We start from the raw sequence: 19,030 nt of genomic DNA, 5'->3' as shown, positions 1-19,030 counted from the left end.
GTCTTACCTTATTTGTCTTTTACTGTGTTAAGGTGTTTTTGCCTTTTACAAATATTTCTTTAATCATTGACCTTTAAAGTCTCCTGTGGACAGGAATAAGATTTTTTTCTTTCTGCACTTATTGCAGTACATCTTTTTAATTATTATTTTTTTTTTAATACCCCAATCTCCCAATCTTTAATAGAATGAAAATTGACGTGGATGGATAAAATCTCATTGTTTTAATCATATTTTTTTATTTAGAGGCTATTTAATTTGTATTGTTATTTTGAAAAAGTGAGCCCTTTAAACAGGAAATCATCTGAGTTGTGAGTGCTTCGATGTAAAGAGCTTCAATGTAAAAAACAAGGCGTTTTCCATTTTTTCATATTGGTTTTGGAAACAAATCAAATGAGTGTTTTTTTTTTTTTTTTTTTTTTTTCATGTTTTTGTTAAATAATGAAAAACGAATGAACGAATGATACACGGATTCCTGACCTTTACCCACAATTCTGACTATTAAAGAGTAAAGACTCCTGTGTGAGTGTTCGCTCTTTTTAAAAACTTTAAAAACTCTAGCTTTGTTCTGCTTTGTTTTTTGGGCAGATCAACATCCTGTTGAACTTCACAGCAGGCGAGGACTGCCCCTGTCCAGAGGAGATCCAGGAGGATCTCAATTCATTTCATGATGAACTGCGGCTGCATTGTGGTAAATGCTATGTACAATCCAATGCATTATTTATTATCGATACACTCCCGCCAGATATCGATTTTTTTTTTTTTCTTCTCCATAAAACAAGTTCATTCTGCTTGTTAAGCAGCACTGGTATGTGTCCAATACTAGCACTGAAATTAGTATTTTCTGCATTCATTTTGCTTTATAACATTGTACAATACAATAACATTTATCACACTTTATAAGTGCATGCCAATATACAGATATTCAAAAGAGTATTGCACAAATAATTACACAAAAAATATATACCAGAACATCATCTTGTTAGGATAGCAAATCCAACATGGGACTCCATCTTTTAAGGAACAGCTCTTTCTGAAGCCTCAGAGAATCGGTAATTTATTCCATCCGATAAATTTCTTTTACTTTCTCAATCCAATTAGAATAAGTATTGTAGGTGAGTCAGACTGATGGTGATACATTTGAGTGCAGCTGTCAGCAAAATTCTTAGCAGATATGTTCTGTTACAGTATTTCCTACAAACCCGTCAGGAATTGTCCCTAAAATGGCCGTCTGTGGCTCTTCAGCAAATGGTTGCCTGAATGCTGTGTTGAGGGCAGTGAAAACATGATTCCAAAAGGGTCCAATTTTTGGACAAGCCCAGAAAATATGAGTATGACTCCCAAGATCAGTACCATCATTTTGCCAACAAGTATCAGGATTTACCGGATTCTTTTTTGAAGTTATTTTTGTGTCCTGAGGATTTTGTTAATACTTTACATTTAAACTCTCTCCATGAACTGGAGTTGGTCACCAGCAGTGGGTGTGCACTGTAGCTGTTCCCACTCAATGTTCTTGAAACCAAAATACATCGCTTAGGGGCGCTGCCATCTTGCAAATTTGATGCCATTTGGAGCATTCATTTAATTGTATAGTTTGTAATGATTTAAAGTGAATTTGCACAAACATCATTAACAATATTTTGGTGAAGCATTATTTTGTATCAGTCTTCCCTTAAAGACGTAAAGATAAAACAAAGACGTTGGACTAGTTGTGGTCGGTGTGTGTTAAAAAGAGCCACTGTGCAGTATACACTGTGTTTTACTTGGCTGTCATTCATGTGAAATTGATGGGCAATGTTTTGTAATTCCTGTGAAATGGATTCAGTGCAGTCAATAAATTCTGAATTTTTTCAGTGACGCAGATATCGTAATGTATCGCGGATGAAATTTTCCGCGATTTATCGATTATCGCAAAATCGCTGTATTGTGATAATATTGTTATTATGGGCAAAAATATCGCAATGTATCGCATCGTGAGGTACCTTTCAATACCAGCCCTAATTATTATTTTTATTATTAATATTACTATGTACACACAGATAATCACAAGTGTTTCTTCATCATATTGAATTCAAAGAATTGCTCGCATTGCTGGATTTAAATCTAGATAAACTTCAATGGTCTGGAGTTCTTCTCCACCCCTCACAGAGCGACACTGTTCCGCATGGAGCTGTCAATCAATGTTCACTGAGGGATATAAGAGGAGGAAACCTTCTGTGTAGTTTTACCGCCGTTGGCAACCAAGGCACGGAGCATTGCCGCCCAACCTGTCCGTCCTTCCATCTTTTATAGGAGGGGCGGGGCCAGTAGCGGAAAAAAAATCAGAGCCGGACCGGGGGCGGGACAAATGACCGGGCCCTTTAAACCCAAATAATAAAGCTCATAATAACATCATTTTACAACATACACATGCCCGCAACAGTGGGGCTTATAAGCTTCAACACCACTGAGAGCGATTATGTCATTTTGAAGTCCATCAAACGGACATGAAGTATAACAAAACAAGAGAACAGCAAAAACATTAGGATGGTCACTAACACAAATTCAAAGCATTTCAGCACCACGGATAGCGACCACATCATTTTGACACCCACTTTAACCATTTCATCTCAGAGCCTGTATCTGTAGCTATAAAGTTTAGTAAAACTGGCACAGCGGCCCACATGTTCACAAACACTATTTCAATATGAAGTACTATAGACCTACTCACCATTATATGAAGGGCATACGACGAGACTTGCGCTCAGCGAACTCGCCCACGATGCTCTGTATGTCCGTTTTCTTTGCTCTCTCATTCTCTATGGACAACATGGCAAGTCCACTCAGTCTCTCCTGTCCCACTGTGCTCCTCAGCTGGTTTTTAATGAGTTTCAACTTGTGCAGAAACCATGTTGTTTACATATGTGACGCTTGAAAAACTGAAAAATAGCAATGAATGAACCGCTGTGAAGGCTCGTAAATAGTTTGTGGTATGTAGAAAGCTTGTCACCTGAGGACGCAGCCACTTATTTAAGGAAACTCACTTTGAGTACAGGTGAATGATTGCAGGACCCATGCAGCATTCCTGAAAACGATGTGCGCTCCTGGCCCGATGTTCAATGGCCAGACATGTATTCATATCTGATAGAAAAACCCTGTGTACAGTATAAACAAAAGAAAATCGAAAAGCATTAAGTCTCTAGATTTTATAACTTCTTGTTATGAACGGGCAGGTAGGACAGCTGCTGTACTCCTGTTAACAAAGGTTTCCATGTATTTCTGCGTATTCTGATCAGTTTCAAAGGATGAGTTTCCATCTCTACCATAAGTCTCCTTCTCACTGTCCCACGTCTGCATATCAGTCCATTTACAGCTTTTTATGGTCACTTTTCACTGGATCTAGACTGAGACAGCGCTCTGTCCGCTCCTGTGCACCATCGCCTCAGCAGTCCTCCGGTTGTTTTGCAGCAAGCCTGCGCGTGCATGCACCTTATTTAGTATGCATACGTCACACACGCATGATGGGTGACTGCCTATACTCTGGGCGCCTCTGGACACCAGTCATGGAGGGCCCACCTTCTCCAGCTCCCCGAGCCGTGGTCGAGGCCCGGCTCCCTTATTCCCTGGGCGTGGCCAACAATGACGGCTAGTGGCGTCACTGATCTGATCTCAGCCAATAGCAATTTTCTATTGCAATATAATGCGTTCAACCCATAGAGGGCAATCACTGACATATGACAACTAAAAACACTAAAATGAAATACTTTGACTAAAATGTGAAGAGTGAGACTAGGATCAATAAACTACATTACTTCATACCTAATCATATATTAATTCAGCAGAAAAAAGTAATTTTAGGGTGTACTTACACTTTAAGAGCTAATGTTTTCAATCAGTACAGCAGCTGCTCTGATGCTCCATCTATTACTAATTTATTTTTAATAGACAATGGTTATTCCTTAACGTTATACATTTAAAGTTTTGATGAGGATTCCTCAGACAAACAAGTTCTTTTCAAGAGGAAAACTGAACTTTTTTTGATTGCAGTTTAATTTGCTACACAGCAGACACTGATCGATACGTAATCCGTTAACTCACATGATGCTCCAAAGCGATTTCTCTTCACTCTGAGACGAGTTAAAGTAATGCATTAATCTGAGCGTTTGACACTCGCAGGAATCCCAGTGGAGGAGGAAGAGGAGGAGCAGGACACTTCCATTAAAGGCCGTCTGCTTGCTTTGCTCTACAAGATCAAAGGCCCACCTCAGAAGACCGAGCAGGAGCCTGCAGAGACCGAACAAGCAGCCCCGAGTAAGACTTACTACAGCTCGCGCTCATCAGGACTCTAATCTGAACTTTATAACTCCTAAAGTTATCAATGAATTTAGATTAACAAGGCGATCATCAAACATCATTGGAATGTAGTGTTTGATTTAGTTTCAGTCAGAACTGAACATATTAATTAACTCATGCTGTATCTGAAAAGCAACAATTATTTAAAAAAAATGCTTTGCTAGACAAAGAAAGATCACAACCTGGGCACAATTTCAAATAAATAAAATGAAAAGCAGGTGATGAAAAGAAAGTACTGTGTCATCAGGCTGTGCTTCTGCCTTGGAAAAAACACTTATAGATTATTTATCATTATTCTGAAGGCCACAACATCTTCTTTCAAAGCTTTGAGTTATTCCAAACTCAAAAGTTTGAAGGACAATGAAAGTTTTTTCTACCCTGCCCTTTAAAATAGCAGCTAAGTGCAGGAACTGAAAGGAATATTTGGTATAAAAACTATTTTCTCTACCCACAAATCAAGAACACAGAAGCTGCAATGAAGATGAAGGTTCAGACTTAGAAATAAGTTGAGCAATTTATGGTGCAAAAAGAAGGAAAATATGATGGGAGCTGACGATGAAACGCACACTGCCGATCACACTGTTTACTTGTGGAATTCCACCTTTTTTTCTCCCAGCCAACCTGAAGGAGCTCATCTCCCAGACCATCACCAGCTGGGCTCAGGAGTCTCACATCCAGGACCCGGAGCTGGTCCGGGTGATGTTCAGCTTGCTGAGGAGGCAGTATGACGGCATCGGAGAGCTCCTCCGGGCCATGAAGAAGTCCTACACCATCAGTGCAGCATCCGTGCAGGACGGTATCAATCTGCTAGCGTCTCTAGGACAAATCCGCTCTCTGCTGTCAGTGCGTATGGGCAAAGAGGAGGAGAAACTCATGATTGATGGACTTGGGTAAGAAAAAATAGTTTGCTTATTAGAAGAAAAAAAAAAAAAAATATATATATATATATATATACACACATACACACACAGTGGAGGAAATAATGATTTTTAATTTTGTAAAGCGCTGTATAAAATCCAATGCATTATTATTATTTGATACCCTACTGATTTTGTAAGTTGGACCGATAAAGAAGTTTATGGTACTTTTATTTAAACAAACATACATAATATAGAAAAAAAGATCAGAAAAAAACCCAGTGTACTAAGTTATAAATTAATTTGTATTTGATTGAAGCAAAACATAGCAAAAGCCCAAAACATAATGTTTTCCTCCTCCATGCTCCATGGTGGGGATAGTGTTCTTGGGTTAATAATAAGCATTTCTGTCCCTCCAAACACAGCAACTTGAGGTTATGTCAAATAGTTAAATGTTGGTCTCCTCTGACCACATCACCTTCTTCCATTTCTTCTCTGAATCATTTATTGTAGGTGTTCATTGACAATTGTCAGACCGGCCTGTACATGTGCCTTTGGGCACTGCAGGATTCCAATCCACTACGTCGTTGTGTGTTACCAATGGTTTTCTTGTTTCTAGCTGCCTTGAGATCATTACAAAGTCCCTCTCATGTAGTTCTGGGCTGATCCCCAACCCTTCTCATCGTCATCCTTACCCCAGCACTACTTCATACACAAATACTACTACTATATTCAAAAGAAAAACGTGGTTTTTGGGTTTAGTTACCCTTTAATTCCTTAAAAAAATATGTATAACTTAATACAATGGGTTTTTTTCTGGACTTTTATTTTGAAATTTTGTCACTTTTTTGTAAATGGTCAAACTTACAAAATCAGCTTGGGGTCAAGTAATTTCCTCCACTATATATATATACATATCACAATTTTTTTTTTAATGTTTGTACTAATCTGATAAGAAACTTTCTTGTGCTTTCAGTGACATCATGAATAACAAAGTTTTCTACCAGCATCCCAACTTAATGCGAGTGCTCGGCATGCACGAGACCGTCATGGAGGTCATGGTTAACGTGCTGGGAGGAGATAAGTCCCAGGTACGTTAGCTGTGTGTAATCGGGGAAGGTGGAGTGTTGGCTAAAGTTTTCCTGCAGAGGTGACCGCAGGCCACTCAAACTTTGTGTCCTTACTGGGCACTGCTGACAGAAGCAGGAAGTGCTGCTTGTGATTAAACGCTGCCATTAGTACCAAGCATGAGTGGGCTCAGCTCACACAGACAGGTGGGCCTTGGGGAGACGTTCAGGCCTGCACGTCAGACTCTGGCTCTCTGATGATCACACAGTCAGTCCCAAACACAAATACCACAGCGGTTTGCTGCTACCTGATACTGACCTCCACCCACTGGAACGAACCATAGACAGTGGCACTGCCTGGTTTCCTCTGAAGTCATTCAGTGACACTGTTTAACATTCAACTGTGATTTTGCACATGTGGGAATAAAATGCTGTCTAGAAATCTTTTAATGTTATTAATTATGATTATAAAGCCTGCCCCACATGCCATATATTTCAATAGTGCAGTTTTTTAAATTATTTTAGTATAATCACCCTCCTCTTTAGGTTTAGCATTCCAAACACAAGCCATCCCATTATCACAGTGCACCTCACTGAGACCATCAGATAAAAATTACTTTTATAAAATACTAAATACTTGTAGATACTTTTCTGTGAGAATTGTTTGTTTTTGTTCCTTAAATATTTCAGTTCAATTCAATAATAATAAAAATGATGATGATAGGGATGTAATATTAATAGTGACGGTAGTAATAATAGTAATGGTAATAATAATAATAATAATAATAATAATAATTATATAATAATATAGCAATAATAATAATAGAAAAAACAATAATAATACAATGATAATACCAGTAACTGTAATATAAAATAGCAATAATAAAGTAATACAATAATATGAGAATATAATGATAATTATAAGAATAGAAATAATAATACAGCAGTAGTACAATTATCCAATAATAATAATTGTCAAATGCAATGTATAGCCTTAAGCAATGTTGTCAATAAAAACCTGAGCATCTGAAGGTTTTCTAGTTTTTTTTCTTCTAATCTATCTATCTATCTATCTATCTGTCATGTCTGACGTTTATTACAAACAAACCCCTTGAAAATTGCTTGAGAATTGAGCGATTTATGACAACTTTTTTTTGTGTAAGCACGTCATTCCTCTATAGATGTAATACACTGTAGGAGCGAATGGCACCGTTCCAAGATGGCCACCTTGTAGACGCACTGCTCTAGTGGGCTGCAGAAGTCGATGCGGCGTCTACGTATATAATGTCTATGATTTTACCTCCCATCCCAAAGGCTTCCATATTTCCACAGTGAAATATTTGATTGATGAAGACTTGTTTTGAATGTTTTTTCATTTTCCTCTTACAGGAGATTGCGTTCCCTAAAATGGTGGCCAGCTGTTGTCGTTTCCTGTGCTACTTCTGCCGTATTAGCCGCCAGAACCAGAAAGCCATGTTTGACCATCTGAGCTACCTGCTGGAGAACAGCAGCGTTGGTCTGGGTGAGCATTCAGTCGGGTTGAATACAGCATGTAAAAAAAATGTACAGGTTGTGTTTATATAACATTAAAAACAAGGATACTTTTAGGGCTCAACAAAGCCAGGATAAACTCAGTTGTGTCAGATTGTATGTAAAAAAATAATAAAATACAACAAATATAATTAATACATTGGATTTATATAGCGCCTTATTTTGGTCACTCAAAGTGCTTTACATGGCATTATTCTTTCACTCCACACTTAGTGGTGGTAAGCTACTATTGTAGCCACAGCTGCCCTTGGGCAGACTGATGGAAGCAAGGCCACCATAGTGCGCCATTGGACCCTGCGACCACCACCAACACACCACATTCCTACTAGGCAATGTGGGTAAAGTGCCTTTCCCAAGGACGCAACGACAATGATTGGATAGAGCAAGATTCAAACCCTCAACCCTTTGGTTATTGGACAACCACTCTACCACTAATCCACAGTCGCCCGAACAGTCAGTGTCTCGGATACAGTGTTTTCAAGTGATGAAATGGCGATAATAATAATAATATAATAATGATAATAATCCTCAAAATTCAATATTTAAGTATTTGTTACTGTTACCATACAAATGATTATTTTCTGCACTAAGTCCATGAATGAGTAGCTTCTGTCTCCTTTTTATTAACTCTTCCATTCAGCAATGTGTGAAGCATCTCACACATGATTCAGTCTGATTTAATTGTCAAACAGAGCTGGTGGTATCACCTGTGAAACCATCAAAAATTCACCAAAACTCCTCAGACACTCTAAACCCATCATGGCAACAAAGTGGTTCACTCTCCTGTCTTGGTCAGTTATTTTTTCCCCCATAAAGGTGAATTAAAACATTTATTATTATTTTTTTAATTTTTTTTTTATCTCCATCCATCCATCCATCTTCTCCCGCTTAGCCGTTTCTGGGTCGCGGGGGCAGCATCCTCAGTAGGGAGGCCCAGACTTCCCTCTCCCCGGCCACTTCCTCCAGCTCTTCCGGGGGGACCCCGAGACGTTCCCAGGCCAGCCGAGAGACATAGTCTCTCCAGCGTGTCCTGGGTCTTCCCCGGGGCCTCCTTCCGGAGGGACGTGCCCTGAACGCCGGGGCATCCTAATTAGGTGCCCGAGCCACCTCATCTGGCTCTTCTCGATGCGGAGGAGCAGTGACTCTACTTTGAGCCCCTCCCGAATGACTGAGCTTCTCACCCTATCTCTAAGGGAGAGCCCAGCCACCCTACGGAGGAAACTCATTTCGGCCGCTTGTACCCATGATCTTGTTCTTTCGGTCATGACCCAAAGTTTATGACCATAGGTGAGGGTTGGAACGTGGACTGACCTGTAAATCGAGAGCTTCGCTTTTTGGCTCAGCTCCCTTTTTACAATGACGGACCGATGCAGACTCCGCATCACTGCAGACGCCGCACCAATCCGCCTGTCGATCTCTCGCTCCATCCTTCCCTCACTTGTGAACAAGACCCCGAGGTACTTGAACTCCTCCACCTGGGGCAGAACCTCATCTCCAACCCGGAGAAGGCACTCCACCTTTTTTCGTTCGAGAACCATGGACTCGGATTTGGAGGTGCTGATTCTCATTCCGGCCGCTTCACACTCGGCTGCGAACCGATCCAGTGAGAGTTGAAGGTCACGGTATGTTGGAGCCAACAGGACCACATCATCTGCAAAAAGCAGTGATGCAATACTGAGGCCCCCGAACCGGACCCCCTCAACGCCCTGACTGCACCTAGAAATTCTGTCCATAAAAGTTATGAACAGAATCGGTGACAAAGGGCAGCCCTGGCGGAGTCCAACCCTCACCGGAAATGATTTCGACTTACTGCCGGCAATGCGGACCAGACTCTGACTCCGGTCATACAGGGAATGAACAGCTCCTATCAGGAGGTTCGATACCCCATGCTCCCGGAGGACCCCCCACAGGAATCCCCGAGGGACACGGTCAAATGCCTTTTCCAGGTCCACAAAACACATGTGGACTGGTTGGGCAAATTCCCATGACCCCTCAAGGACCCTGCTGAGGGTATAGAGCTGGTCCACATTTCCACGGCCAGGACGAAAACCACATTGCTCCTCCTGAATCCGAGGTTCAACTATCCGGCGGACCCTCCTCTCCAGTACCCCTGAATAGACCTTACCGGGGAGGCTGAGGAGTGTGATCCCTCTATAATTGGAACACACCCTCCGGTCCCCCTTCTTAAAAAGGGGGACCACCACCCCGGTCTAGGCTTTATATTTATGCATTATAAACAATTAGATAAAATAGTTAACGGAGATTGTCTTCAAAGGTCTGGTATAAAGCAAATGTCAGACATATGGACACCCTATGTGTTTCAGGGAGCCTGTATGAAAGAATCAGCAAAGGAAAAGGCTGATGAGGAGAGACTGACTAATAGGCGTAAGTGTGAAGGAAAGATGACAGGACAAGGTTAGTTAGGAGCAAACGGCTCTAGCTGATGAGTCACTGCATTGGGCTGTAAACTGAAACACCTGCTGAAAAAGGAGACTATCACACAGTCTGCAGAGAACACATGAGCACATTAGCCTTCTTATGTTACATTTTCAATATTTTTAGACCACATTCATCAGGGGGACCAGCTGGCCCAAACACAAATCTGTTTATATGTATATCTGTTATTTTAACCAACTTTTGGTCAGATGTGGATATCTCCGCAAAGCATTTAATATACTCTTTGGCAGCATAATCAAAGGATCTGATTTAATCTCGAAGCATAATCATAAATATAGTGATTAAGGTCCGAATTTTTAGCATTTGTTTGTTTCTAATCTTTGATTTGATCATTTTATTTTGAACATGCAAACAACAAAATAAACAAACAATAATGATGAAGAACATGATGTATAAGAAAGATACACATCAAAATTAAAAAATGACAGATTAGAACCCAAACAATCACAGAATCAACGTGCAAAAAACTGTCGCACAGTAAAACTAGATCATTTAGAGAACGCAAACCTCCACTAAGCACCAAATATCCTCTATATGCCAGATATTAGTAGCTATCTGGATCAGTGATCCTGATCTTTCCATGATCTTTCACACTTTAAAGGCTTGGAAGAAATGTATATCCCCATTATTAATGATAACAGTAGGTTGAAATGTATGGAGACCGGGATTTTTTTTTATTAAAGGTGGAATCCGGATGTGATTTGGATGAAACTCAGTGGGATAATTGACAAAACAACCCAACAAAATTGAGTCAAATTGTAGTCTCACCCAGTTAGATTTTTATTTGAATTAATAATAGCATCTGTATTTGCATCATTAGGCACTCGTTACAGAGACGATACAAATCTGAGCACTCATACTCATCCTGGGAAAAAATGGTATCGGACATCTCTAGTTGATAGATTGTTACCTGCTCTTTCAGAATTCCTATAACAACCTTTTTAAACATAACTTCACCCCGCTTCTTGATAAAACCAAAGCAGATCTGTTGCGCTGGTCAGCCTTACCCATCTCTCTTGCCGAGCGTAGTAACACTGTTAAGATGGTCGTTTTGCCCAGATTCATGTATCTTTTACAGATGCTGCCCTTATTTTTTCCCAAAACGTTCTTTAAAAAATGCATGGTATTGTGACTTCATTTATATGGAACCAGAAATGCCCAAGGATTTGGAAATCTAGATTACAGTGCTCTAAAGCTGAAGGTGGTCTTGCCCTACCAAATTTCATGTATTACTACTGGTCAGTTAATATTGTAAAACTTTCCACCTGGCTCCACACATTTAAAGAGGGCGGTGGCCCACTTTGGTCTGTTATGGAACTGGGCTCTAGTCCTTCTGCCACACCCATAGATCTAATGTGTTCCTCACAGCTACAATCTACTTCCAGAGGACAGATTTCCAAAATATACAATGCGTTGCATCACATAGATCCTACTTCTTTGTCTGAGGTGAAGACTTCTTGGGAACAAGACCTAAACATGAAAATATCTGATGACACCTGGGATTTAAGTATCGGGCTCATACATTCAACATCCATCTGCATACGACACTGTTTGATACAGTTTAAGGTTTTTCACCATGCCTACTTCACTAAGGCCAAGCTTGCTAGAATATACTTTACCTCTGATGATGCATGCCCAAGATGCAAACAGTCGCCCGCCACCATGAGCCATGTGTTTTGGTCCTGTGTGGCATTGGGTAGGTTTTGGGGTTCTATATTTGATGCTTTCTCACATGTGTGTGGCAGAACGATTGATCCTAACCCGATTACCGCAGTGTTCGGTGTTGTCCCAAGTGGACATGGATTGACTACGTACCAGACCAGTGCCATTGCCCTTTCATCACTTTTGGCCCGCAGACTAATTTTAACAAAGTGGAAGGACGCACAACCTCCTTCCTTCATTCAGTGGTTACGAGAATCGATGTGTTTGCAAATTGAATATCTAAGGTACAGCTTACGAGGGTCAATAAATAAATATCATAGGACATGGTTGCCTTTCATTGCATATGTTGAAGGTTAAGAATTAATGCATAATGCAATCATTGAGGAGTTGGGTTGTGTAGCCTATTGTATGTTTTTTTTTTGTTTTTCTTGTGTATGTGTTTAATTTTATGGATATTTTTTCACAAGTTGGGGGCTCGTGTGCCGCTGGTTGTCATTGTGGTGTAAATCTCTGTAAAATAACTTTGAACAAGCCCTGAGTCTTGATATGTTTGTTTGTATAAAATTGAAAGTGTGTGTGTGTGTGTGTGTGTGTGTGTGTGTGTGTGTGTGTGTGTGTGTGTGCGTGTGTGCGTGTGTGTGTAGCCTCTGAAGCAATGCGAGGTTCCACTCCTCTGGACGTCGCAGCATCTTCAGTGATGGACAACAATGGCCTCGCTCTGGCCCTGGAGGAGCCTGATCTGGAGAAGGTTTGTTTATGGAGAGTTAATGGTGTTTGTGTTTATGTTTTAAAAAGGTGCTGGAGCTCTGATGCCATGTGGTAAAGGTTCTAAAAGCTGTTGCCACAAAGGGGATGGAAAGCAGACAAAAACACTTTAAATGAACCAGTGCTAGCATAGCTGTGTGCTAGAAAAGCTACAAAATTGACAAAAATCTGCTTTTAAATTAGATCTACAAAGCTTGAAGGTAATTTTCAAACTTGGGGCCACCTGGAGTTTAAATGGAGGCGCATTAAATGTCTAGTAATTGATTAAAAAGAAAAATTACTGATAAAAAATAATTTTTAAAATATTTTAAATATTAACACACAATCTTGAAATACTGTATTCTATTGATAATTATAAAACTACTTAATAATAATAATTAAATGCTTGGCTACTCTGTATTTTTAATACATTATAACAAACATGACCAAAAACGAATTCTAGGAAAAAAAATATCTTTAGGATCACCAGAATTTCTTGATATCAAAATGGGTTCACGATCCAAAAAAGGTCTGGAAGCACTGACAGACACAAATTTCCCACTGTATGTGGAAAAACAACAAATGTATTTTTAAAAAGTGTTCTTTATATTTCTTTAAATTTCAATCCCTTGCATGTTTTGCGTTGATTGGCTCGTTTCACCTCTTTTTTCACCTGTAGGTGGTGACCTACCTGGCTGGCTGTGGTCTTCAGAGCTGTGCTATGCTGGTTGCTAAGGGTTACCCTGACCTCGGTTGGAACCCCATAGAGGGAGAGCGCTACCTGTCCTTCCTGAGGTTTGTCGTCTTCTGCAATGGTAAGTCAGGCTGTGTTGCTGCTGTGGATAGAAAAGGAGCTTAAAATGCACATTTTGCACTTGGGATGAGCAGTTTTGTCCTTTGTGCATAATATAAAGCAGCATCCTTTGCTTTACACTGTTTCTGTCATCGATGTGATGTGTTGTGTAACAGGTGAGAGTGTGGAGGAAAATGCCAACGTGGTGGTGAAGCTGCTGATCAGACGTCCGGAGTGTTTCGGCCCCGCTCTGAGGGGAGAGGGAGGTCAGGGTCTGCTGGCAGCCATGAAGGAAGCCATCAAGATCTCAGAGGATCCTGCCCTGGACCTGCCCAAGACCCCCACCGCACCGACCACCGGGTTTGTTTCAAAGGCAACCTAATCACTATTTATGAGGCTCACGTCTGGTTTGATTTTTGTGTCTTATGTCAGTTTGTTACTATGTCAATATGAAAGATACCATTTTCTTTTTTGTGTGTGCGTGTGCGTGTACGTGTGTGTGTGTGTGTTTCAGGTCTGGTGAGGAGGAAGGAGAAGTCAACCACATGGGAAATGCCATTATGTCCTTTTACTCTGCACTCATCGATCTTCTTGGTCGCTGCGCTCCTGAGATGCATGTGAGCTTTCCAGCCACATGTTTGTGTCATTATTTAGGTTTAAAGGAACATAGGGCAGGATTTGAGAAAACATAAACATTCATTTTAAGTCTTTTAATGCTAAAGGTTGTTGAAGCGTCCAAAACCAAAGACAATGAGCCCACATACATTTCTCCCTATTGCCTTAAGCAGATTGTGTGATGCATTTTGTTCTGCAATTCTGGACCTGAATATCCCACGGAGTTCTGCAGACGTGAGGTCAAATAACGCTGATGCGCATTCTCGACGGCTTGGAGAAGCGTCTACTCTGCCGGAAATAAAGAAGAAGAAGAGGAAGAAGACGGCTTGGAGACTTGCATGCTGGTGGACCAAACTACTGTTTGGGTCCATAGATGAATGCAGAGGCATGTGCACTGGTCTTGCAGTAAACAAGCGAGTTTATTAATAACCGTGTCACAGATCGTGCCGCATTTTTTTGTCCTAGTCCGACCTGTACCCGACCGAGCAAAACCAAACCCTACAGGCATTCAGATATTTATATCCAAGCCCGACACAAACCTGACAGTTAAAACCTCGTTTTTCTCATACAAATGGCATATTTACATTTGTTTTAGTGGTAAACCTGCTTTTTTTTTAAAGGTCACGTCATGCTATTTATCACCCATCTCCATTTGTTCTAAGAACTCTAAAAACATAGTATTTGAGGTTTATTTTCCCAAACTCGCCTGTTTTCCAGAGTTTTAGCCTCTGAAAAGTCACTTTCTGAGCAACTCTACACAAACAGGCTGATTTGCTTCCTATGTATGTTTATTCATGAGTGGGCGTGTCTATACACGGGACACTGACTTCCTCCTCCCCACACGGTGACGTAGGGCCAGAGGACGGCCCGCCCTCCTCCCACCCACTCTGTAGCCGAGCTCATGCTGCTTTATAAACATGAGACAGAGCGTGGGGGGCGGGGCGTTCACCGGTACATACATAGACTGTAGAAAAAAACATACATAGCACAGTGCAAAGGGCGCTGAAATGTTCACCTTCGTGGGCCTGTCTATTTACATGTCAATCACGGCAGAGAGCTTCTTGGAGGCGCGGCTTCTCCAGCTCAGTGCCGCGTCAAATTCGTCATTAAAGTGGTAACTCGTCATCAAATTAGAGTGAAGTGTTTGTGCTCGCCCTGCAGTAAGAAAGGAGCAAATCACCCTGTAACTAACAATCGAGGGAATCAATGAAAAAAACATTTTGGCCATGTGTATGAAGCCCAAATAGCACTTTTATGATGTTTAAAGCACAGAAAAGTTCATTTAGCATAACATGGGCCCTTTAACAAACAACTATTACTGTCAACATCAGATTGACTCATTGGGTTCAGCCGGGTATCCATCCTCTAGTCACAGCATCAGCTGTACTTAAGAGTTAACGCACGCTCCCGCACCGGCTTGGCTGATGACTGCAGTTACCCTTATGGCCGTCGTGTCACTTTGGGGTCTTATTCCTTGATCCTGCCCTACGTTCCTGTATTGTTGTCCAGTTTTATCATGGTACATTTTAGAGTTTGACCTCATCTTACAACATTTTTTCAACATTAGCATACATTTCACTTCAGTATTTCAAAACTGCTGTGTTTTGTGTTTTCTGCAGCTCATCAATGCGGGTAAAGGTGAGGCTCTGCGTATCAGGGCCATCCTGCGCTCCCTGGTTCCCACCACAGACCTGGTGGGCATCATCAGCATCCCCCTCAAGATGCCTGTGATCAATAAAGGTATGTGTAACTGTTAAACTAAGGCATAAAGCATCTAATAGGGTGTTGGTTTAGGATACCCATACCACCCCCCAAAATATTCTGTGGTTTATTTAGATTTTTTATGTTCGACTGTCATATTTTATCTATCATTTGAAAATGAATAAATACATTGTTACCTCAAAAACAAATGGAAATCACTAGACTGATCTGCTGCCTTGTTATGTAGCAAGTGTTGCTAATGCTAAACCACTTTAGTTAAACAAAGTAAAAAGACTGTGTGTGACTGAAAGAACATGTCAACCTTTCTGTTTGATGTTAAATGTACTTGGAACCAGTTTGATAAATTGCTTACATACATTTTTTTTTTAAATGAGAAAATTACCCTGACTTGAATTATCTGTTATCCCTTTTTTTCATTGAGGGTGATGGTTTTAAGTAGATGAATTGGTTTGTTTTATTGATAAATAACTTTAAAAGTCTAAGTAATCTGAAAGAAAAATTGTGATATGATATGTATGTAGCCTATTGTAAATTTAATGGTGATTTAGTGATGTGGTATTTATTTTCATATTAGGGCTGTGTTGTTAGTCAATGTGTTAACTGGCAGCATTAGTTTCTGATCTTTAGCCTTTTTTTTGGGAGGCTCACGTAAGGTTACAGAGCGAGGGGGTCTACGCCAACGTACAACGCTACCTGCGTCTATGGCGGTGATTTTACGCAGAACCACATATCAGGCTTTATCTCTATGTGCGCGGGGTGGTGGGAGAGCATGGCCCTGAGTGGTGTCTGTAAGGTTGTGTGTGAGCTTCACGTCGTGATTGTGTGCGCCTGTGGTTGTAGTGACAAATTTCAGCTTATGAACTGGCTGTATGTGTGTGTGTACATGAACTCAGCAGGTCTCTTAGATCTATGGACACAGGTCAGATAGTGGAGCCCAGAGTTTACAGTAAACATGGTGATGCTGCAAAGAAGTCAGCATCCAATGTGAACATTTTTAAATCAAAGTTAAAGCCACTTTTTTTCTCTACTGCGTATGATTGAGAGGAAGATGTTTGGTCATGTTGTTGCTGATGCAGTGTGTTTGTAGATGATTTTACATTTTATTACTTAATATTTTAAATGTTTTTTGCTGCTGATATTAATGTTCTTATAGATTTTAAGCGGTTGAATGTTTTCCGTTGCACTTTTTGATCATGTAAAGCACATTGAGTTGCCTTGTGTATGAAATGTGCTATACAAATAATTTGCCTTGCCTTGATTTTTTTCTTTACTTCCGCATAATAATTCCAGCAAGTTCATTTTGTTGTCTTTTTGAATAATCTTCTATTATTATATCTATCTATTATTCAAAAAGAAGACAAAATGCACTTTCTGAAATTATTAATGACTGTTTTTTTTTTTTTTTTTTTTTTTTGTCATGAATAGAATTAGTTTTGCCTTGCATCGGACTGGAAACCTGAGTGACTTCCCAGTTCAACAAGTGCTCTGATGAATGATCCTCCTGACGTAAAGATAACCTGTCTACAGTGGTTATAATCTAAATGTTTACTGGTAAATGCTTTGTCTTTGTTTTTCAGACGGCACCGTGACAGAGCCGGACGTGTCGGCTTGTTTCTGTCCGGACCACAAGGCCCCCATGGTGCTGTTCCTGGACAGAGTGTATGGCATCGAGGACCAGTGCTTCCTTCTTCAAATGCTTGAAGTTGGTTTTCTGCCTGACCTTCAAGCCTCTGCATCTCTGGACACTGTGAGTGATTGAATCCTCAACTATTTTCATACCCATGTTGGGTTTTCTGATGCTACAATTCAGTATTTCAAGTAAATTATTTCAGTTTAGCTCTGTTTCAAAACTTTAACCTACTTTTATGTGATTTTTACCTTAAAATCCTGCATTTTCTGTCTATGTTTGTATTGCTGAGCTTCAACACTCCTGAATTTCATCATCTACAGATCTGCAAAAGCCCAAAATGAAAGAACTTAAAGTTTAGGAGCTCGGTCCCATTGTTTTTTGTGTCCCTCAGGAAGCGTTGAGCACCACAGAGACTGCCCTGGCCATGAACAGGTACATCGGCTCAGCGCTGCTGCCTCTGCTGACCCGCTGCGCCGCTCTCTTTGCTAGCACAGAGCATTACGCCCAACTGGTGGACTCCACCCTGCAGACCATCTACCGTCTGTCCAAAGGCCGCTCGCTCACCAAAGCACAGAGAGACGCCATCGAGGAGTGTCTGCTCGCTATCTGCAAGTACGTGTCTTACAGTTTAGGACGCACTGATGCAGCTTAAATTGACAGTCAGTTCCTTACGAGTGTAAAAGCTCCGATTTGTGAAGAAACACAAACTTACCCAACATACTGTACAATATTCAATGATGTGAAACATACTGTAAATACGCATTCATTCCTGTCTCACCAATTCGACTTAAGACAGTAAATAATAGCGGATCGAAGTTTAATATATAAAGCTGACGTCGTTATCTGTCATTAGCATGAATAAGGTGTCATAAAGACTGTCATTATGTGTTGTTTGCTAAATTATGACAACTTTGGAGCTATGATGGTATTTTTTGGGTTGGATGAAGGGATCTATTGGGTTTAGGTAGGGTTAGGGTAACGAACGACACTTAATGACAGCCTTCATGACACCTTATTCATTCTAATGACAGGCTTCGTGTCATAACAATGACAGTGTAATGTCAGCCTTTATGTATAAAACGTCAAGTAAAGTGTTACTGAAAATTCTAGATGATACCTTGTAGGCCTTAACACAACAAACAAACAACATGAAACCCACCCAAAACCGCAAAGTGGCTTATCAAGAGCAACAACAAAAAACCAAAAAGTTACCAATTTAAGATACCAAAATAAAATCATGACATTTTAGACTTTTTTTTTCAACCTCTATCAGTTACATTTTATTATTACTGTATCACTTTTGCAAAATTAACAATTTCATTTAAATTAGGCTTGCACATTGCTTGAGAAAAGTCTTGGGATTTTTTTTTTGTTTTGTTTTTTTTTACATTTTTTTTTTCAAGTTTTAAGAAAACTAGGAAACAGTGTTCATTTTGACAGCAAAAACGCTGATTGAAAGAAATACATTTTTATATGTATTGACTTATATTTTGTCCAGTTTCCTTTGTGTGCAGAAAAGCTCCTGATTTTTAATGAATTCATTAAATATACTCGGCATCAATGAAAACTTTTGTTTTGTCTGTATTTTTTTTTACCAAGAGTT

General features: G+C 40.3%; 1 protein-coding gene across 1 annotated transcript in view; it reads left to right on the top strand.

The window, feature by feature from the left end:
- The window catches only part of ryr3 (ryanodine receptor 3), a 169,407-nt gene that overhangs the window by 94,059 nt on the left and 56,318 nt on the right, over window positions 1-19,030 (top strand). The window contains 12 exon segments of the mRNA XM_028439455.1: window positions 586-688; window positions 4,153-4,287; window positions 4,946-5,219; window positions 6,163-6,277; window positions 7,643-7,775; window positions 12,568-12,671; window positions 13,347-13,482; window positions 13,637-13,820; window positions 13,975-14,077; window positions 15,695-15,815; window positions 17,375-17,544; window positions 17,819-18,039. Coding sequence (XP_028295256.1) covers window positions 586-688; window positions 4,153-4,287; window positions 4,946-5,219; window positions 6,163-6,277; window positions 7,643-7,775; window positions 12,568-12,671; window positions 13,347-13,482; window positions 13,637-13,820; window positions 13,975-14,077; window positions 15,695-15,815; window positions 17,375-17,544; window positions 17,819-18,039 — 1,799 coding nt within the window.

The sequence above is a fragment of the Gouania willdenowi genome, chromosome 24 (assembly GCF_900634775.1).
Source record: "Gouania willdenowi chromosome 24, fGouWil2.1, whole genome shotgun sequence".
Taxonomy (NCBI): domain Eukaryota; kingdom Metazoa; phylum Chordata; class Actinopteri; order Blenniiformes; family Gobiesocidae; genus Gouania; species Gouania willdenowi.
Note: the sequence above shows the minus strand (reverse complement) of the source record. Positions and strands in the feature narration are given on the sequence as shown.